The sequence below is a fragment of the Nannospalax galili genome, unplaced genomic scaffold, assembly GCF_000622305.1.
Source record: "Nannospalax galili isolate Female #2095 unplaced genomic scaffold, S.galili_v1.0 scaffold793, whole genome shotgun sequence".
NCBI classification, from domain to species: domain Eukaryota; kingdom Metazoa; phylum Chordata; class Mammalia; order Rodentia; family Spalacidae; genus Nannospalax; species Nannospalax galili.
The window spans coordinates 286,758-309,567 of NW_008331997.1; the positions used below are offsets into that span (position 1 = coordinate 286,758).

Sequence of the window (22,810 nt, forward strand, 5' to 3'; positions counted from 1 at the left end):
GTGGACTATGGACCACATACCTGTAATTTCAACACTTGGGAGGCTCAGGCAGGAGACTAGCGTGGCCTACAGAATAAGTTTGTGCCGGGAACTCGAACCCATGACCCCCGGCGAGGTGAGGATTGGGGATGAGTAAGAACGCTGTTCACCAGCCCACACCGCCCCCATTACCCGGGTACACTCAGACGCAATGGGGAACTTAGTCAAGCTGGGACTCATTTATTGCAAGTGTTCCAAAGCTTATAAAGGCACCTGGAACTGCCCCCCCCAGGGGGGGGTTGTATCTTAAGGATGGTCATGTGCTGATCATGCACTCCTCAGCAGTGTGGAAGTATTCTTCAGACTTTCAAGGCAAGCCAGGCCGCGCCCCCAGTAACTTCCTTTCGGACCTATGCAAGGTGGGGCTTTTAGGTCCCCACAAGTTTGAGGACAGCCTGAGCTACTTAGTGTGACCTGTTTCAGAAGTGGAAGAAAAGGCACAGATCACATGAGCAATAGAAAAGCATAAAATTGGAATGCATCAGAAAGTACGGTTGTCCTGGTTGGCTTAGAACTCTCTATGTAGACCAGGCTGGCCTTGAACTCACAGAGATCTGCCCACCTTTGCCTCCCAAGTGCTGGGATGAAAGATGTGTGCCATGTCGCCTGGCTCCCCCCACATTCTTACTGCTACTATGGGGCTCTGAGGGGGTAGGGTCTTCAGTTGGAAGAGTCCCCACACATGTTCTTTGCCCCATCTCAGCTGGTGACTGCCACTGTGTTCATGGATAGTAGGGAAGTCACACTTTTTAAAAATACTATCAAAAAGCCGGGCATGGTGGCACATTCCTGTAGTCCCAGCACATGGGAGGCAGAGGCAGGGGGATCTCTGTGTGTTCAAGGCCAGCCTGGTCTACATAGTGAGTTCCAGAACAGCTGGGGCTACAGGGAAACCCTGCTTCAAAAGAAAAAAAAAAAAAAAAAAGTATGGCTGTTTAGAGAGAGCATGAATACATAACAGGTAGCTGGAGGGAAGTGGGAAATATATCTGCTCTTGGATACAGAGCAAGGACAGGGATATCTTTAAGTCTCTCTTGGGTGAGAGTTATCCTAGAACAAGGCAGAAAAATGCACAGTGAAACACAAATGGCTCATCCCCCAAGTCTTGAGTCGCCATGTTTTGGACCATTGTTGCTATAGCCTGTCAGACCAAATGGTTACTGCTGCATCTAGCCACACAGGGAACACTGCCTCTGATGGCTTGGATGGCTCCTAATGCTAAGGAGGTGCTTGCTTGCTCTAGTATCAGTTCTTGAAAAACCCAGAAAAATGGGACTGTTTTTTATGGGAGAGTGTTATCCTAAATAGATTATCTCTGAATGAAGAGGCATTAATGAAGGGCTAGAGAGATAGCTCATCATTTAAGAGCACTGGCTGCTCTTGCAGAGGACCCAAGTTCAGTTCCCAGCACCCACATAGTGGCTGACTACCATACATAACTCCAGTTCCAGGGGAATCCAGTGCCCTCTTCTGACCTTCATGAGTACTGCACAACACAGGTGCCCTTAAATACATGCAGGCGATACACTCATACACATAAAATAAAAATAAAAAATAAAATATTGTAAATAAATAATAACAGACACTAATGCTTTGCTTCTTTACTTATAGGCACAGAGGTGGGACCAAGGACTGTTGAGATAATCAGAGTAAGTTCTCATTTTTATTCTAGTTTATGTTGGATTTACAAAAAAATGTGCATTCCCCCAGTTTATTGGATTGTTTATGTACTTTTCCAAGTTACTAAAGTATGCAACAGAAACAGACTTTAAAGAAAAATAGATCAAGGGGCTTGAGAGATGGCTCAGCGGTTAAGAACACTGTTCTTGCAGAAGACCCGGGTTCAAATCCCAGCACCCACATGGCAGCTGACAACTGTCTGTAATTCCAGTTCCAGGGGAATCGGACAGCCTCTTCTGTCCTTCACAGGCATTGCATGACATGGGTACACTTACCTACATGCAGGCATAACACTATTGATTGATTGATTGATTGATTGATTGATTGATTGATTGATTGATTGACTGATTGATCTTTTTGAGTCAGGGTCTCCCTGTAGCCCCAGCTGTCCTGGAACTCACTATGAAGACCAGGCTGGCCTCAAACTCACAAAGATCTGCCTACCTCTACCTCCCAAGTGCTGGGATTAAGGCGTGCGCTACCACACCTGGCTAAAAATAAAATATTTTTTAATAAAAAGAAAAATAGATCAAAACACATTAAATGACCACTGTGAATGTTTTGGTATATCCTGTTCATTATAGTGTATGTGTGTTTATTTAAATTTTATACAACAAGTAAATATGTTGGACATTCTCTTGTAGCTCATCTTCTTTATCTTGCTACATGAACTTTGAGTCACATCAGTGTTTTTGACAGTACAGACATGATTTGTATTGGTTATATAATATTTACTCCAGTTCGTGAATGTGCCTATAAATTTTTAACCAGCTTCCTCTTATTAGCATATTTCTCACTTTTTACCTTATATAACAAAATATATTTACATTCCTGCTATTTAATGGGTGATCACCTCAGGATTAATTCCTAGAAATGAGCTGTGAGATCCAAAGTCATGCTTAAGACCAGTGTGTGCAAGCCGGGAGTGGTGGCACATGCCTGTAGTCCCAGCACTTAGGAGGCAGAGGCAGGCAGATCTCTGTGAGTTCAAGGCCAGTCTAGCAAGTTCCAGGCTAGCTGGGGCTACAGGGAGACCCTGTCTCAAAAATAAAGACCAAAAAATAAATAAATAAATAAAAAAGACCAGAGCACACTCAGTGGTAAAGCACTTGCCTAGCATGGGCAAGGCCATACATTCCATCTTCAGCTTGGGGTTGGGGGTGCTTATTATTAAAAGCTTTCATACATGTTGAATTGCCCTTTTGAGAAGATTGTGGAAGGTTTATTTCAGTTCATAAATTTGTTAAACCCTGATCTTCAGGAATATTAGAAAGTAGACTTCTGTTTTAATCAGTTTGACTATAAATCTGGAGTTCAAGAGTAATAATAAGATTATGGCCCTGCTGTAATCAGAGTAATCTTCTGCAGTCAGGTGACCTGCACGGCTTAGTTCAGTGGATTCAATATCAGCTTTGTTTGAAAGTGCTCTACCACCCACTCATTTGACTGCCTTGGTGGCGCTTCCCTAACAACATATTATAGACCAGGTGCTTTCAACAACAGATGTCTATTTTCTCAGTTTTGAGGCTCAAAGTCCAATGTCAAGGTACTGACAGTGTTGGCTTTCCATGAGCTCTCACCCCTTGGCTTGCAGATGGCTGCCTTCCTGTGGTGGCCTCATGTGTCCTTTCCCTCATTTGGCTTGTTAATTTTGATGTCTGTACTATGTCACAACCTCCTCCTGTGAGGTTTCTTGGTATGAGATTAAGGCCAATTTAGCAGTCTTGTGTTAAAGACTCCATCTCCAAGTGCAGCCACATTCTGAAGAACCGGAACTCGGGACTTCAACATATGACTTTCAGAGTCAATTCATCTATAGCATTAGCTCACTGATCTTACAACAGTCAATCTTGTTTTCTCATCTATAGAATGTGGGTGTATGACTGACTCCTATCACAGACCAACATTTTGCATTGATTAAATGTTGGACCTGGTGGCTCATGCCTGTCATCTATCTCTATATTTGGGAAGCTAAGGCAGGAGGATTGTCATGAGTTCAAGATCAGCCTGGCCTACATAGTCATTTCCTAACCAACCTGGCCTACAGAGACCCTGTCTCAGAAAACCAGAAATCAGTAAATGAAGTAAGGCACATACATCATTTGAGTCCCTCTCACTGGCAGGAGGTAGCATCTGTTCTTCCTGGCTGTAGTGTAACAGTCATCTTGCTTGTTCCCACTATCTTTCTATCAAACTGGTGACTCAACTGTTCTTATGATGGTTAGTGAAATGCACCAATGGTAGCTACAACTGCTGTAAATCAAGGTCATATCATGACAACAGTTAAGGCCAAATTATTCTCCAAGTTTCTCCTCAGTCCAAGATTTTTTTTTTAATTTTTCTATTTCTTTAACCATTTCAGTCCTTTGTTTTTACAGGATTCCAAGCATGCCCACCCTATTCTCACATGGCCTGCACAGAGACTTTAATAGAACATTGCCCTTTGTACACAGGGCATTGACTATTGATGCATTTTGAAGGATGGTACATATTAGACACAAATGTTCTTAGAGCAGGATAGAAGCTCCTTGGAAAAGGAACACTGCTGTTACTCTGAATTATAGTTATGACATGGCAGCACTACTAGGAATAATTGATTTATCTCTATGATCTAAGATGGGTTTTTTTAATTTCATGCATGTGTTGTATGTGCGCATGTGTACACAGGCACACATGCCACAGTGCACATGAGAAGGACAGAGGCCCACGTCAAGAACTCCGTTCTCACCTCTACTGCAGCACTGTCTCTCGTTTGTGCTGCTGTGCTGTGTTCTCCAGCCTCCTGGGCCAACAGGCTTCCAGGCAGTTGTCTCCACCTCGTACCTCTGCATAGGAGGGCTGGGATTGCAGACGGGCACTCCTGCATCCAGGTTTTTATATGGGTTCCAGGGATTGTACTTGGATTTTCAGGCTCATGCTTATATCTGCTGACCCATCTTCATGACTTGTTTTGTTTTCTTTTTGGATTTGGTGCCAAACTTAGGTTCTACCACCCAGCTTCCCTCCCAGCCCCTACAAATCTGGTTTTGGATTTCTTCAGGCACAGTTTTTTGTAGCTACTTTGTTCTCTTTCCATATATTTTATTATTTTTATTTTATGTGTATGAGTGTTATGCCTGCATGTAGGTAAGTGCACCTGTGTTGCACAATGCCTGCAGAAGACAGAAGAGGCCGTCAGATCCCCTGGAACTGGAGTTACAGACAGTTCTTAGCTGCCATGTGGGTGCTGGGATTCAAACCCGGATCTTCTACAAGAACAACCAGTATTCTTAACCCATGAGCCATCTCTCCAGCCCGTCTATGAATATTTTCAAATAATAAGTTTTAACTGCAGAAGCGGTCTTTTACCACACAGAGTTGTCATGTGCTTACATCTGTATAAGTAGAGGTGGGCTTTTGGTCTTTTGTTTTGCTTTTTAAATATTTATCTTATTTTATTGTTATTACATATATATTTTAGTGTGTGTGTGTGTGTGTGTGTGTGTGTGTGTGTGTGTGTGTGTATCTCTGTGGGTATATGCATGTTGAAGCTAGAGGCATTGGCATTTGATCCCCTGGAGCTGGAGTTACAGACAGTTGTGAGTTGCCTGACGTGGGTGCTGGAAACTGAACACAAGTCCTCTGCAAGAGCAGTCTGCCCTCTTAACTGCTGAGCCGTGTCTCCAACCCTGTTTGTTTTGTTTGTTGTTTTGTTTTACCATGCTGAGGTTCTAACCCAGGACCTTGTACATACTATGCATTTTTGTATCAACTGAGAATTCCACCAAATGATGTTATAATTTTTGCTTTCACTGTCCTTTTTATTATGAAGAACCTTAGGAAAAAAATTGGTCACATTTTCCTGCATGTTGACAAACTTAAGATTTTATTCTGAGCCTCACAAATGGTTTAGTGTATCAACTCTGAATAATATAGATGCTTATGCTTTAGTGACAGTCAACCTAATTTGATTACGAGTGCGGTGTCTGTCTCACTTTTGTAGTAGTTCAAATCTCAGTTTAGTTATCCAAAGTTTCGGCGTGCCCATTAGGGATTGTCCCATACAGAGCTGCTGAGAACTGAGCCTGAGAATTCCATGCATCCATGCTCAGAATCAGGAATTGCTTCTCTCTCTGCCTCTTTTCAGTCTCCATTTTCTTCCCTCACTCTACAGCTGCCAGGAATGCCTCTTCCTGGTTCTGCTGCCCAGAAGGATGGAGTTTGCATCAGAATTTCATTAGTTCACCCCCTTTTCAGCTCCCAGCTTGATTGGGAGTCGCCCTCGGAGCAAAGATATGGTACATACACGTGGACACATGGATATATATACACACATAGACACATACACAGAGACATGCATGAATACATACACAGACATGGACACATACATACCCACAATACATACACACACACACACACACACACACACACACACACACACACAGAGACATACATGAATACATACACAGACATAGACACACACATACCCACAATACATACACACACACACACACACACACACACACACACACACACACACACACGGCAGTGTATAGTGTGTCCCCTGCTGTCACTTCTCCAAATTTTCATTCACCACCACACAGTTCATTTAGTTTGCTGCAGGCCGTTGTTTTTTTACATTTTGACTAGACTTTTCCATTACAGTCTACAGAAGAGATAGATGTGTGTATGCATGTGTGTCAGCATGCCAGAATTAGAACTTATCACTTGATCTTTTAGTGATTTTAAAAATAAATATTAACCCTATGATTCAAATGGGACGAGAGCCAGGTCTCTGCACCAGGGTCCATCTTCGCAAATATTTCTGGCTCTGTTTTGCTTCCCTCTCTAAACTGTTGTCACGACAGCGGGTATCTTCTAAGCTCCTTTGTTTCAATGCACTTGTGCAGCTCTTTTGAAGCCAAGTGTGTTTGTTCACACCCAGAAGAACATGATGTGTGTGGCAGTTTAATCATAAACACCATATGAAAACATACTTGCCAAGACTGCGTCAAATTGGCCACTACATGGAGCAGTAGTGTGGGCTTTTGTTTTTTAGTTTCCTCCTGCTATTGGCTTCTATTGAGCCTTTTCTATAGGCCAGCACAGCACTATGTTATCTTGTACTCAAACCATCACTGCGTACTAAGCAGCGTTCTTCCCAACTTGTGCATAAAATGGAAGCTCAAAGAGATGAACTTCTCCAAAGGCTACAGATAAGAGCACAAGCTGACAAGGGCCTTTCGGATACCTAGACCTGCACCTAACTCCCATGTTACCCTGGCCTCCTACATCATGGAGTCTGTTCAGTGCAATCTGTAGACAGTCTGCCTGTGTCTCTTTATTAAACATGCGAGCCTTATGTTTTCTTTCTTTATTAGGAGCTCAGCGATGCCCTTGGAATCAGTATCGCTGGAGGAAAAGGAAGCCCCTTAGGCGATATCCCCATATTTATTGCCATGATTCAGGCCAACGGAATGGCTGCACGTACACAGAAGCTTAAGGTAAACAGGAGGACTGCAGAAGGGCTGGCAGCGTGTGTTGGGTTGGAGAGGAGGCTGCAGCCATGGCACCCTGTTTAAAGTTGGAATTGCAAAAGCCATCAGAGACCCATGCTGAGGGCAGAATGCCTTAGAGAAACTGTATACCTGGAATTCATTAGGTCCCTGGGTATATAAAAATGTTATTGTTTGCACCAAAGCTTCCCAATAAAAGAAGGACTCACAGACCCTTTGCTAAACTTTTCATGCCCATTTTAGCACCTCATTCACCTAAAATTGGTTTTCAACTCAGATTTGACCTTAGAATCTTCCCCCAACCAAAAGAATCAACATTTTTACAATTATTTTTTTCCTTACTGCCTCTTAATCTTAACTGAAATATAAAAATACAGCAGGAAATATTTGGCTTCCTCGTTAGAGCTTTATTGAACAGTTAATTTGTGCACCCCACTATTACTGGCGAGTGGATGTATAAAACACCACTATTACTAAAATACAAAAGTGACCTGTGGTGCCTTTTAGTAATCAAATCTGACCCCCGTCTTGTTTCTCTGATTGGTCTGCGTTTGGGGAAAGCCATAAAAATCCCCCATGTTCCTGGAAAACGCACACACAGCAGACGCACAATCTCAACAATACAGTAGATGGGAAATATAACTTACAAAGAATTTTAAGCATTCTTCTCAAATTTAATTTTTCTTAATGACAGTGATTTTCTCCCACTTTTGTCCTCCCAGGTTGGAGATCGGATTGTGAGCATTAATGGACAACCTCTGGATGGACTGGCTCACGCAGATGTGGTTAATCTGCTGAAGAATGCCTACGGGCGCATTATCCTGCAGGTATGGCAATCAATGGAGAACGCAGCTGGGAAAGGCAGATAAGTGGCAGGAGAAAAGATGGACCGTCACTAGCAGCCGGCACCACCACCCAGCAGGGTGCCTGCCGATGTGAATTATGAAGGTTGAAAGCAAGAAATTATTATTTTTATTCAGAAATCCTTTAACACCACCCATACAGGCAGTGAGCAGCTTGGATGAAAGCGCAACAAGGGGAGAAAAATGATTCTACTTCACGTGGTAAATCAACAAGGCTTTTAGCTACTGGCGTTCCTTTGTAAATGGAAGTTTGCAAGGAATAGGAAATGATTTCCTTTCTTCTATCCAAAGACAGTTACGGGGCTGCCCAAGCACCGTTTCCTATCCCTTTAAAGGAAGAGAAAAATACAATGCTCTTTTTCCCATGCCATAAATGGTTGTCAGCACTGTGAAGCTCTTACTGCATAGTAGTTATCAATTAAGGCAGACAATTATTGATCAGCTGTGGCCCCGTGAGTATTGTCCAGAGAAAAATCCAAGGAAGTAAAAGCAAAATGTACTGTTAATTACCCCTCCGTCTCCTTCAGGCCTCTATTCACCTCTGAGCTGCCATGCAGAGGCAGGGAAGGCTGCAGACTGCAGTGATTTTCATTAATGAGTGCCCCCAAAATGAAGGCTAATAGTCAGCACACTTTCTGCAGAGGTAGCTTTAAATGATTTCTAGGTAAAAAGGATAAAACCCACAGCCAGCATTCAACTAATTCTAACCTTTGAATAAGACTGGATTGAAAAACCATGACATTTGGGAGAATTGATGCATGGTTCTTAACTCTAACATCTAAGTGGTCTAGGTCCAAAGTGACAAAGCACATGTGAAGGAGGGTCATGAAATGCTGGCTGTGGTTTCCAGGGAGTTGAGCATTAGGCCAAATATTATCATTTGGGTCCTCAAGTTTCTACTATACACAGACCAAAACCTTGTACAGATAAGCCTTGATCCTGCTTCCCCTCAGCTGCTTGTCCTCACTTTTGGTGGAAAGTTCCTGGCACAGTTACCTCACATTCCTCCTACAAAGTACTTTTTGTTTGCCCAAGTGCTCATCTTTCAAGTTATACTGACTCCTAGAGTCACACATTACAAGTGCACCCCTTCACTGTGAGCAGGTACCCTCAATGAGCATAAAACAGCATCACTTGGGATGGGAACCATGACAAGAAAAAGGCACTCTCTTAGCAGTATCTCACACTATTTGGCACTTTTGCACACTAATTAAATCCATTCAGCTCCACCTTCTTCACAAAGAAATAAGACATAACTTGGAGCGCAGTGGTAGAACACATGGGCTTAGCATGCACAAAGCCCAGGATTGAGTCCCCAGCGCCTCCCCCCAAAGGGAAATAATGTAAAAGTATAACATTAACTAAATTTAAAAATTACCTTAAGAGCACTGCAGAGGCTGCTCCTGCAGAGGACCTGGGTTCAGTTCCCAGCATCCACATGGCAACTAACAACCATCTGTAACTCCAGTTCCAAGAGATCCAATGTTGTCTGTCTTCTGACCTCCACCGGCATTGCATGACATGGATGGGTGCAGGCAGGCAAAACACTCATAAACATAAGAAAAAATTAAAAATAATATATTTTTTAAATATTTTAAAAATTACCTTGTAAGGCATGGTGACACATTTGTGTAATCTCAGCAGTAGGGGCAGGGCAGGAGAGTCAGGAGTTCAAAGCTACCCGTGGCTACATAGTTGAGTTGGAGGCCAGCCCTGGGCTATGTGAGAACCTGTCTAAAAAAAAAAGAAAAAGAAAAAAGTTACCTTACAGAAGCTGGATTTAATGGCTCTCACCTATTATCCCACTCTCTGGAGTCTGAGGCAGGAGGATCAGGAGTTCAAAGTCAGTCTTGGCTCTGTAGCAAGTCACAGGCACATCTGGACTACATGAAACCCTGTCTCACAAAAAAAAAATAATTTCCTTGTAAAATTAACATGTCATTCCAGTCAGGTTGCTGATGTTAATATACTTTTCTTAAAGATTTTGCTTATTTTTATTTTATGTGTATGAGTGCTTTGCCTGCATGCTTGAGAGTACACCTGGTGCCCACAGAGTCCAGAAGAGGGCATTGGAGCCCCTGGAACTGGAGTTAAGGGTAGTTGTTAGCCACCGTATGGGTGCTGAGACCTGAACCAGGGTCCTCTGTAAGAACAGCCACTGCTCTTAACCACCGAGCCATCTCTCTAGCCCCATTAGCATTATTTTTTAAAATATCTTTTTTGAAGTAATAAGTATACGTTTGATTTCAGATTAAAAACCAAGAGAGAGGAACAGTGATCACTTCTGCCCCAATCTGTCACAGCTACTTTTTATTTTTTCAGTGTTTTGGGTTTTTTGTGTCACACCAGGTCTCTTAGTATATCTCTGGCTGGCCTTGAACTTAAAATCCTCCTGCACAAGACCCATGCAAACTCAAGCAGACAAAAACCCAGCACAGAACTGGGGAAATGGAGAGCAGACCCCAATCTTAGTCAAAGAATTATTGGCAGCTGATTACTGCTGCATTGAGGAAGAGCTGATCTTCCTAAAGTGAGTGTCTCCACATAGGCTGACTAGACCTCAGTAGGTGAACTTGCACTGAGGAACGTCTGGGGACACTAACTTGACACAATAGGCCTAACACAAATGGGAGGGTGCCAGTGGGGAAGGGGGTATTAAGATTGATTGAGATGATCTGAATGAAATATGCAGAATCCAATAAAAAAAATGTTAACAACAAAAAAATCCTCCTGCCTCAGCCCCTAGAGTGCTGAGATTACAGCCCTGTGTCACTATGCCTGATTCACTGTTAATCTATATTTGAAAGAGGCCCTTAATTTTCCTATTTCTGTATTTTTCAATGTTTTTTATGTGCATGAGTGTTTTGCCTGCATGTGAGTAAGTGCACCACATGTACATAATACCCATGGAGGCCAGAAGAGGGTCAGGGACAGTTGTTAGCCACCACATGGGCTCTGGGAACCGAACCTAGGTCCTCTGCAAGAGTAGCCAGTGCTCTCAAGTGCTGGCCCATCTCTCTCCAGCCCCTATTTCTGTATTTTAAGGAGAAAATTACATTTGATTTTGAAGTGTTCTCTCTTGAATCATGTTAGTTGGTATTTTCATTTTCTCACCTTCACTGTGAGCAAATCAGTGGATCCTCTGAGGAGTCCACAGCTGTTATCTTCACACTCACAGATGTGGAGCATACGCACCTGCAGACACTGTGGACACAAAGGCCAGCGAGCGGTAATGTCCTGTGTCAAGGGCCTTCTAGTCACGTGGTGTTTGCTTTAATTAAAACAATGTGCACAGAGTAGTACTACCAGCACAGTTGCATCATAGTTGGCTTGTCGCTAGGCAATTATTTTTATCATCAGATAAGCCAAGCCCATTGGCAGAGAAGTAGAAAAGGTCAGATAAGTTGCCAGATGACATAGAAAGAGACATTGGTCTGTGGGTATGTGCACGTGTGCAGGCCAGAGGTTGTTCCTAAGTTGCAGTCCACTTTCAGCAAGCCCCAGCCTGTCTCCACCTTCTCCAGTCCTGGGATCACAGTCACAAGCCACCACTCCCTGCTTTTTACCTGGGTGCTGGGGAGCAAACTCAGGTCCTGATGCTTGTATGGCAATGCTTTACCAACTAAGCCATCTTCCCAGCCCATGAAAAGATTTACAGGGTGTCCTGTGATGCCATCAGCAAGTGCTGATTACAGTCAGGGTCAGCAGACTATAGGGTGGAGAATGAAGACACCCAACACTTCTAGAAGCTTGCTGTCTCTAAGTATAACACGGAGGTAGATAATTTATGCCCTTAGAGTCTGATGGTTGCTTATTGACAGTTACAGATTAAACAACTGAGATTGATTAGGCTATTTTAAGAATTTCTAAATGTACCTAATTTTATTTGCTTCTTATAATTTGAGAGTTTGTCTTATTCAATCTTTTGCCTATATTGGAATTACTATAAACCCATCTACCCCACACTACCCCCTCCCCCCTTTTTTGACAAAAAAGAAAATGTGAAAGATTTTTATCACTACTTGTAGTGCTGGGCTTTGGAGAATGGAGGCAGCATTAACTAACACAGGGCAGAGTTTATGGAATAAAGTACTCTTTTTTTTTCTTTTTCAAATAGTCTCATGAAGCCCAGGCTGGCTTCACTATGTAGCCAAGGCTAGCTTGAACTCCTGATCCCAATGCCTTTGCTTTCTGAGCTCTGGATAGCACTGTAGTTTGGGACACTGTGGAGAGGCCCAGCAGTATCTCAGCAGAAGAATCACACGGCCCATGCCCAGGGAGATGTCAGTGCTGGAAACAGAAGGTGGCAAATGAAGCCACCTAAACTTTTCAGTGTCAACATCCCTTTGCCTGGCACAAGGCACCTATTCTTTGGATAAATGAATGAAAATGGAGGAGACAGAACATAACGGCTTGGCCAGGAGCAAGGCTGGAGGTCAGAAGAAAATCTTTAAATCAAAGAGACAATAATTAAGGGTCTGTATACACCAGGAGTACTGTGAGAAGCCATTCAAGGGTGTCTTCCAGAGCTTGCAGAACTGATGTTAAAGGCCCCACTGCTAGGTAGAAGGGTTATTAAGATGACATAGAGAAGGGGCTGGGGCTGGGGCTGGGGCTCAATTGAAGTGTGTGTGCCTAGCTTGCATGAGACCCTAACTTCAATCCCTAGCAGCACATAACAGAGAGTGACAGAGAAACAGAGAAAGACAGAGACAGAGAAGATTAGACCAGAAAATCGAATTTCCAACAAGATGGAGCTTCAAACTGAAGCACAGAGTAAGAAAAAAGTGAAAACATGAAAGAAATTTAGTTTAAAGGCCCATTAATCACTGAGTAGGTCAAGTAGTAAAAGAATAATACCTACCGAGCATGGTGGTGCACGCCTTTAATCCCAGCACTCAGGAGGCAGAGGCAGGCAGATCTCTGTGAGTTCAAGGCCAGCCTGGTCTACATAGTGAGTTCCAGGACAGCTGGGGCTACAGGGAGACCCTGTCTCAAAAAGACCAAAAAAAAAGAACAAGACATTTGAATGACACTTGACTTTTGTTTCTTTGGTTTGGTTTGTTTTTTGAGGCAGGGACTCCCTGTAGCCCTAACTAGCCTAGGTCTCACAGAGATCTACCTGCCTCTGCCTCTTGAGTGCTGGAATTAAAGGTTTATGCCACCAGGCCCGGCCCAGACACCTGAGTTTTTAAATCAGCATAGTTCTCAGAAGATCACTTTAGTGTACTCCAACAAATGAGCAAAATAAGAAAGAAGCTCAGTAACTTCAGTGCTTAAACACATTAAAAGCTTAGAAGTGGAGACTGGAGAGCACTGGTTGTTCTTGCAGAACACTCAGGTTTGAATCCCAGCACCCATATGGCAACTAACAACCATCCGTAACTTCAGTTCCAGGGGATCCGACACCCTCTTCTGTCCTTTGCAGGCACTGCACACATACAGGCATAACACTCATACACAGAAAATAAATTTTTTTTTTACTTTTTAAAAAACTCAGAAGTGAGCCGAGCATGGTAATGCACACCTTTAATCCCAGCACTCAGGAGGCAGAGGCAAGGGGATCTCTGAGTTCAAGGCCAGCCTGGTCTACATAGTGAGTTCCAGGACAGCTGGGGCTACAGGGAGACCCTGTCTCAAAAAGACCAAAAAAAAACAAAAAAAACCTCAGAAGTGGCTGGAGAAAACAATTGCACTTGCCACATAAGCCTGACAACCTGAGTTCAATCCCAGGTCCCAAGGATGAAAGAACTGACTTCTGAAAGTTGTCCTCTGACCTCCACACACCATACTCACACACACACACACACACACACACACACACACACACGCACACGCACACGCACACGCACACAATAATAATAATAATAATAGTAATGATTTTTAAAGGGAAAAGAAGAGGAACAGATTATTCAAAATGTATAACTGGCCTGGAAGTTTGAAATGAATTGGAAAATGTAAGGCTGAACTAATAAGTATATAAAAAATAAAACACGAACTAAAAACTTTGGTAAATAGATTTCACTATAATCAAGGAAACATTATAGTATAGTAAATAGTGGGCTCAGTAAGAATAATATTTATGTAAAAATTATGACATGACTTTAAGGGCTTTTTTGTTTTGTTGTTTGAGGACAAGTTCTTACTATACAGCCTAGGCTACTCAGAAATAAACCAAGAGAGTGGTTCTGCGGGGCGGGGGGCGGGGGGGGGGGGCCCCAAAGGCCACGTGTGGCCACTTGCCCCGGGGTTGAGAATGGAGACAAATACTGGTGAATGCTGAAAGGAACTTAGTTTCAGTCTGGCCACCCTAGGAGACAGAACCAAAGGATGTCTTCCAAGCTTTGCCCCTGTAGAGAAAGCAAGGTAAAAGTCAAAGGGGGTTGCATAGCTCCCAGTCATGGTCAGGTCATATTCTGGTTGATAATTATCCTGGGACTGGTCATACAGCATCTTATCAAGACAAGGAAATGGCCACTGCTCAAGGCAGTTTTGATCTACCTCACAGGATGTTTATCTATCAGAACTGTGATCCTAGAATCCAAGGCAACTACAGGAGAGAATGACTCACAGAAAGATCTCAGAAAGGCAAGATGGAGTCAGTTAGGACGACTTTATGTTTTGTTGTTTAAGGACAAGTTCTTACTATACAGTCTAGGCTCCTCAGGCAATGACTAGAGACTTGAGGTGCCACTCAGGTGTTCTGGAACAGAAGTGGTAAAAACCAGTGGTTGGTGATGTGTTGACTATGATGTCCCTGCAAATCTTAAAAATACCTTAGGTATTCTTGTCTTGGTGCCTTCAGCCTTGGAAGGGGAAGATTACAAGAAGACTCCTTAAATAACTAACATGTCTACTGTACAGAGTTGCACAGAAATCTGATCCACAGTCCATGGTAGCAAAGGAGACTGGTAAAGAATGAAGGCTGACATGCCAAGTGTAGCCACTCCTGTCTCCTCTTCACAAGTGAAGGCCCAAGCAATAAGTCACTGTGAGAGCAGCCTGTGAACTCTGCTATAGTAACCTTAAAGCAGAGGTAGGCAAACTTCATGATGCAGGAAGTGTGAGGAGCAGGAGGGTTTATGATGTTTCAATGGACGACCACAAGTTAAAGCTTTGTCTTCCACACAAGTACACATATAAAAAATTTGACAGCCAGGAGTGGTGGTCCATGCCTAGAATCCCAGCATTTCAGAGGCTGAGTCAGGAGAATCTAAAACCAGCCTGGGCTGCAGAGTGAGTTCAAGGCCAGCCTAAGATACATAGTGAGACCTTGTCTCAAAAAGAAAAAAAACAGGAGCTGGAGAGATGGCTCAGCCATTAAGAACACTGGTTGTTCTTGCAGAAGAGCGAGGTTCAAATCCTAGCACCCACATGGCAGCTAACAACTGTCTGTACCTCCAGTCCCAGGGGATCTGACAGCCTCTTTTGACCTCCTCGGGCATTGCACGACATAGGTATACTTACCTACATGCAAGCAATACATGCATACACATAAAATATAAAAAATAATAAAAGTTAAAATTTAAAAAAAGAAAAGTTATGGGGCCAGAGAGATGACTCAGTGGTTAAGAGCATTGTCTATTCTTGCAGAAGACCGGAGTTTGAATCCCAGTACCCATATGGTGGCTAAAAACCATCCATGACTCCAGTTCCAGGGGATCCGACGCCCTCTTCTGACCTTCACGGCATTGCACAACACAGGTGCACTTACATACATGCAGGCAATACACTCATAACACATAAAATAAAAATAAATAAAAACAATTTAAAAATTAAATAACAGAAGTAAAATTTGTGTTTAGAAATATGGAAGCAAATACTGAAAGAAACAATAAAGGGTTGGAAGTACTATTCAAAAATCAGTGATGGGGAACGGAACAGAAACGTAGTAAACGCTACGGGATGATTGGACTTCTTATCACATTATTTATGCTGTGTATGTGTATGTGTGTATGTGCTCTTAGCTGCTGAGCCAGCTCTCCAGTCCACATCCCCGTATTTTAACTTTTATATTTTAAAGTTCTAATTGTCTCCTATCTTCTTTCTTTTCTTCTTTCTTCCTTTTCTTATTCTTCTCCTTCTGGGTCTTGCTATGTAGCCCAGGCTATCTTCAAACTCAAAATCCTCCTGTTTTTTGACTCTTCAGTTCTGGGTTTCTAGGAGTGTTCTATAGTGTCTAGCATTTTATGTTTTTAACACTTACTCCATAGTTTTAATAATTTCTAATCAATTAAAAATTCAATTTCTAGGTGGGTGTGGAATCCTAGCACTCAGGAAGCAGAGGCACGCGGATCTCTGTGAGTTCCAGGCCAGCCTGGTCTCCATTAGCAAATCCAGGCCAGCTGTGGCTACAGGGAGATCTTGTCTCAAAAAGACCAAAAAAAAAAAAAAAGAAAAAATTTTCAATTTTTCCCCAGGTTTGGTGATATATACTTTTAATCTCAGCACTCAGGAGGCTAGCCTCAAATTCAAAAAGATCCACCTGCCCCTGCCTCCTCCTGAGTTCAATCTTCAGGACCCACTGGTAGAAGTAGAGAACTGACTCTGACTCCCACAGGTTGTTCCCTCTGTCTGCACACAGGCACTCATGTTAATCCCCCCCAACATACACACAAACATAATAATTTTTTTTTTTTCCTTTTTTAAGACAGGGTCTCCCTGTAACCCCAGCTGGCCTGGAACTCACTATGTAGACCAGGCTGGCCTTGATCTCACAGGGATCTGCCTGCCTCTGCCTCCTGAGTGCTGTATACACACACCAAAAAAAAAAAGGCCAGGCGTGGTAGTGGTAGTGCATACCTTCAATCCCAGCATTTGAGAGACAGAGGCAGGTAGATCTCTGTGAATCCAAGGCCAGCCTGGTCTACATAGCGAGTTCCAGGCCAGCTGGGGCTACAGGGAGACGCTGTCCCAAAAAAAACAAAAAAAAAGGAAAAGGAGAGAGAGAGAGAGAGAGAGAGAGAGAGAGAGAGAGAGAGAGAACGTGAGAAAAAGCTTTATTTTTTCAATGTGTTTTGGCTTTTTGAGACAGGATCTTATTATGTAACCCAGGTGGCCTCTGCTGCCTTAGGCACCGAAGAAGTGCTGGGATTACACACGTGTCACCACTTTAGCTATATAAATCTATTAAGTCTGTTACTCTAGGATTAAATAGAGAAAAATTGTGTACCTACAGAGTGAGAATATTTAATTTTTATTAGGTGTTATACTATTATTTTATCATGTATATACACAAAAAAGAAATATCCAGAAAAAAAAGAACCAGTAGTCCAAAGTACAAGTCCTAGTCCAAAGTGGTAGTGCACACCTGTGATTTCAACACTCCAGAAACTGAGGCAGGAGGATTGGGAAGTCGAGGCCAGCCTAGTCTGCATAGCAAGTGGACCTTGTCTCAGAAAATAACAGTACTACCCAGGCGTGGTCGTGTGCGCCTTTAATCCTAGCATTTGAGAAGCAGAGGCAGGTGGATCTCTGTGAGATCAAAGTCAGCCTGGTCTATATAGCAGCAGCTAAAATAAATGAAGCAGAGCCTTGCCTCTCAAGCTTAGCTCCACAATCACCTAGAGAACGCCTTACACTATATCTCTTGGTCCATCCAAGAGTTTCAGGTGTCAAAGCTGCTTGTGGACTAGGCAGTGTCTCGCCATCCATTCCTCCCTAGACTATGGATTTACCCAAACCTGGGACACTGTCTGTGCCTCTATCTCAGACCCCACCCAAGGCAGACACCTGGGAAATGTTGCTGACATTGAGCGAGATGCTGAGCATGCTGATCCAGTTGAAGGACTTGAACTTGAGTATAAGGGTAGAACTAAATTAACAGAGCACTTGCATAGCTTGTGAGGGGCCTGGGGATTGGGAGGGGAAAAAAAGAGGAAGAGAAAGAGGGAAGGAAGGAGGGGAGGAAAAACAGAGGGAAGGAAAGAGAGAATGAATATATGAATCAGTACAGTCATCAAATTAGTTTCACCCAGGGTCAGGAAGCAGTCAAGACATGCAAATATACTTGAAGAAATGGTTTGTGAATTGGGGGGTGGGGGGGATGAAGGGTTAAGACAAGGTCTTACTCTGTAGTTCAGGCTATCCTAAAACTTGCTTTATAGCCCAGACTAGCCTTGAAACTACAGCATTCCCCTTGCCTCAGCCTCCCAAGTCCTGAGATTACAGACATGAGCTACCACGTTGAGAGCTCTTAACCTTGGCTACACAATCAAATCACTATTCAAAAGCAGTTCCTGGGCTGCACACCAGAGATCCAAGCTTACTTGGTCTAGGATGGGACATGGACACATACAGGTGATTCTGATATGCAGGGGCTGAGGAATATGGAGAGTCTGAAACTGCAGGGAAGGTACAAGACCTAGAGTAAGAGCTGTGAGGCAGGGGCTGAGTGCTCATCCTCAAGTCCTTTCCCTACAGAGTTGCTGAGGACTAAATGGGACATGATGCAAAGTGCTTAATAGTGTCTTGGAAATGTTAAACACTAAGGTTTCTTACTTTCATTATAATAACATAGGCTTAAAGTCTGAGAATGCCACATGAGGTGCGAGGCCCTGGGTTCAATCCATGGCACAGGAAGTGGGAAGGGGATCCTGGGAATGTTCCATTCATGACATTTGGGGTTCATGCCTATAGAGGGCAATGTGTCTAGCAGAGAGCTTACCCTTTTCATGGCTTACTCCAAACTTTTGATACTTTAGAACCTTAGTTTTGGGGGGGGGTCTTTTTGAGGCAGGGTCTCCCTGTAGCCCCAACTGGCCTGGAACTCACTAAGATGGCCTTGAATTCACCAAGATCCACCAGCCTCTACCCTCCCAAGTGCTGGGATTAAAGGCGAGCACCACCATGCTGGGGGCTTAGTTTTTGTTTTTGTTTTTTTTTAAGAAGCCTCAGTATGTCACTACGTTCTGGATGAGCGTTTTTTGCATGTTCTACTTCAAGTTACAGCAAGGCCGGGTATAGGCTTGCATTGATCGTCAGTCTCCCACCCTAAAACACCAACTTTCTTAATCAGCTTGCCCTCCCAGCCTCCCCGTGCACTCTTTGTCCGCACCTCTGCATCTAGGATTCAGGCCGGGTATAAGTGCTGAGTTTTATATTTTATGCCAAAAAGATTTGGGCCCTGACAAATCTAATTGGCCAGTCCTGTGCCTTTACAGGATTAGATGCTCCGGAAAGCTCTAAGCAAGACATGCAAGCGTCTCTTCTTTATAATAGCCTACATACCCGGAAACTATTTGGACTTCTTAGACCCCCCCCCCAACCTGTTTTTTTTTTTAAAAAGCTACCCATCCTATGGTCCATGCAATAAAGATATGCACTAATTATTCAATTAGAAAGTTTATTGAACATGAACTGTTCTACTGTTGAACATAAAGTTCCAATTAAGTTTTATTTTTAACCCAAGTTAATGACTGCCCCAGTAGCTGAAGCACAAGAGTGTATCTGATGAAATACTTTCTTGAGAGGAGTGATCTGAGAGGTGAACACCGTAAAAGGAGTTGAAAGGATTACAAGTTGAAGGAGAAACCATATTCAAGGGGAAAGTACAGTGAGGGGGTAAGTCATTTGCAGGGGGGAACATGGACTGAGACATGAGGGCGGTGGGAGGGGGAAACACTGACTGACTGCCAAGAGCAGTGGGCGGCGGGAACACGGAGTGAGGGGTGAGTGCCCTGGGAGGGGGAAACACACACTGAGAGGGAAGGGCAGTGGGAGGCGGAAACATGCTTATTGGCTCTTCCTCCATCCTTGCAAAAGTCTCTGACTGTTCCTCAGATCGAGGGAACTGGGCTTCCTCCCTATCCTTCATGTCACACATCTCCCCTCTCTTAGGAAGATGGATCTTCCCCTCTTTCTTCCTGATCTCTGCATCCAGTTCCTTCAGTGGGGGGGTGTTTTCCTCTCCTTCCATGGCAGCTGCCAGCTCCTCCTCCTTCTCTCTTCCCTTGGTAGGCAGATCTCCCCTTCTTCCTTCTTATTGGTAGACTTCTCCTGCTTAGCTGGGCGGGTCACCCCACTTCTTCCTCCTTGGGGAGGTTGGGACTCTCTTGAGGCCACTAGGCTGCTGTGCCTCAGGTAGGTAATTAGTAAGTGTTCGATAGTGACAAGGGCTGGGGGAGATGTGGGAAAACAAAGTACTTTCGTTAAATGCCTGGTGAAAACCTAAAATGATGCAACTACTTGATAATTTAGGCAGCTCTATTAAATGTAACAGGTTCATATCCATCACCCAACAATTCCATGTCTAGTCACCCACCCTGACCACATGCGCATCTGCAGCAGAGTCACAAATTTAAACAGCACACAAGTTTTTGATCAGGTTAATGTTCAGAAAGACTACGGTTGAGCTGGGCAGTATCAGTCTCACACACACGCACACGCATGCACGCACGCCGCGCTTGCTTGCCTCATCTGGGGAAAAGATAGGAAAGGGTGCCTGCCAGTCTGCACAATGCAGAAAGCCAAACCACAGACCGTAGGTGGGATTGTTACTGAACTTAGAGGTCACAGCCTGTGCTCCATGCCAGGTTCAGTCGCCTGTCTGCAGTAAGCCGATTAACAGTGGAAAGCAGAAACAGGTGAGCCCAAGCATGAGATTCCTGAGGAAATTCCCATTTCTTTGGGTCCTTTTTTCAGTAGTCTGATAAATTCTTGAGAGACAAAAGGTCTCTTCAGAACATTTCATTTCTGCCAGGCCAGTTACAGGATCTCACCCATCCAGGCCAGATGTTGCAACACTTGAAGTCCCAGGGACCTTGCTACACATGGTCTCATAAGGGCTGCTAAGCTGGTGTCCTCCTCTCTCCACTTTGATCCTCACTGTGCCCTCACACTAGGAGATACTGAGTGCATGCCTCCTAGAGGGCAGGAGCTGCTTGGTTTTCCTGAGTCTCATCTCAAATCTGAGAACCTCACAGAAATTGAAAATAAGTTCAAGATTCACTTTTTAAAGGAAAATAAAGCACATTTCCTGTGAGCCTGTTAGCCTCCCCCCACTTACCCAAAGCAGACAAGGATCTTCCCAGGCTTACCTCAGTTGTCAGTCTCTGAGGTTGAGAGGCCGGGCTGAGCAGGACTCTTAGGTCAGGCCTCAGTGTTGAACTTGTACAGCACTGACCTCTCCATGGGATCAGATCCTCCCCCTTCCCAAACCAGGCCCCAGGGAAGGTTTAGCTGCTGCCTATCAGGTTACTCCCCTTAAGACAAAGGCTTTGGATGCAAATGTCCTAGGGCTGGAAAGTCTTCCTGTGGGTGGCAAGTTTGCTTTCTTTATCACCACAAAAGACCAAGCTATCCTTCAAGTTTCCCACTCAGCCTGAGGTTTCTACTTCCCCCAAGTTGGCAGGAGGGTCCTGGGTGGGTCTAGGGTTTACCAGTGGCTAAGGGGCCCTTTAAATGTTAGAGCTAGTAGTGGGCAAGGAAACTGCAGGGAGTTATATTGTCTAGGTAGAGGGTGAGACTTGATTATGAGTGTAAAGGAAACTCAGCCCAAGGAGGGCAGCTCTTTTCCCCTCACACTGGGTGATTGTTTCTCACCACATCTGATTAAAGAGTACAAGACTAGCCAGGCATAGACATAGCTTGCACCTGTAATCCCAGCACTCAAGAGACTGAGGCAGGGGGTCCTAAATTCCAGGTCAGCCTGGACTACATAATGAGCTGCATAAGCTCAAAAAACAAACAAAAAAAAAATATGAGAGAGGTATGTTTTAGTGACAGCCCCATAGAGACATAGCACAGTCAGCGGGCACATGTGTGACGGTGCAAGAAGCACAGGCATCCTGTCAGCACATCCCAGCACTCAGGAGGTTGGGGCAGGAGGGTCATGAGTTCCATGCCAGCCTGTGCTACGCATGAAACCCTGTCTCATACCCCTCCCCACCAAAAAAAAAAACAAAACAAAAAACAAAAGAGGAGAAGTGGAGGGGGCGCTTATTAGCAGTGTAATCACACCAGTATCCACGGGAGTTAAAAACCCAAGTCTGTTCTCAGTTGCTGACAGAAGTCTGTGTGTAAGCAGGGCAGAGAAACAAAGGCCAGGCTTGGGGTTTCCATGGTAGTATTCTAGGTCAGCTTGGTCTGGCTGTCATCTGATCATTATCTTGGGTCATTTTCTCAGGAGCGGCCATGCAGAGCTATGTTAGTACCAAGGTCTCTGTTGCTTGCGGGGTGGCTCTGCCTTTGTCTTAACATTTCATCAGTCAGACCTGTTGTTCCTAGGTCCAAAGTAACGTTGTGTGAGAAAACCTCAGGAGAACTTACAAAGGAAGAGAAACAGGAATCAAAAACAAAATGGAAGGCTGGTGAGATGGCTCAGCAGGTAAAGGCGCTTGCTGGCAAGCCTGACCACCTGAGTTCAATCCCAGGACTCACATGTAGTTCTCTGACCTTCACATGCATACTGTGGCATTCCCTAGCCCCACTCCCACCCCCAAATAATGTAAAAGAAAAATTCAAAATTAGTTAACTTGGTCAGTGACTGGGCCTCCAAGTCCCTGTGTTATTGCGTGTCTGTGGAGTGGGCCAAAAGGCCTGTGATACTGCTGTTGTACCTCATCCACTGGACCCCAAAAAGACCACCAAGGACCCAACACACCAAAATGCGAAAGCAAAGGTTTATGCTTTATTCAGGCTTAAGCTCAGGCTCTCAGACCTCACCAACTCAACGGATCCATGCTGAGAGCCCAGAGTAAGGGAGAGTGGAAACTTTTATAGGTTTTAGACAAA

General features: G+C 44.0%; 1 protein-coding gene across 4 annotated transcripts in view; it reads left to right on the forward strand.

Moving 5' to 3' along the window:
• Positions 1–22,810, forward strand: part of LOC103729163 (inaD-like protein) — a 315,156-nt gene that overhangs the window by 266,489 nt on the left and 25,857 nt on the right. For 3 of the 4 annotated variants that reach the window (XM_029560655.1, XM_008827155.3, XM_008827156.2), the window contains 3 exons: positions 1,651–1,688; positions 7,080–7,202; positions 7,937–8,041. In XM_029560655.1, the coding sequence (XP_029416515.1) occupies positions 1,651–1,688; positions 7,080–7,202; positions 7,937–8,041 (266 nt within the window). Of the gene's footprint in view, positions 1–1,650; positions 1,689–7,079; positions 7,203–7,936; positions 8,042–19,487; positions 19,640–22,810 lie in introns of all 4 variants that reach the window. The other variant, XR_003848556.1, reaches the window with a different exon arrangement.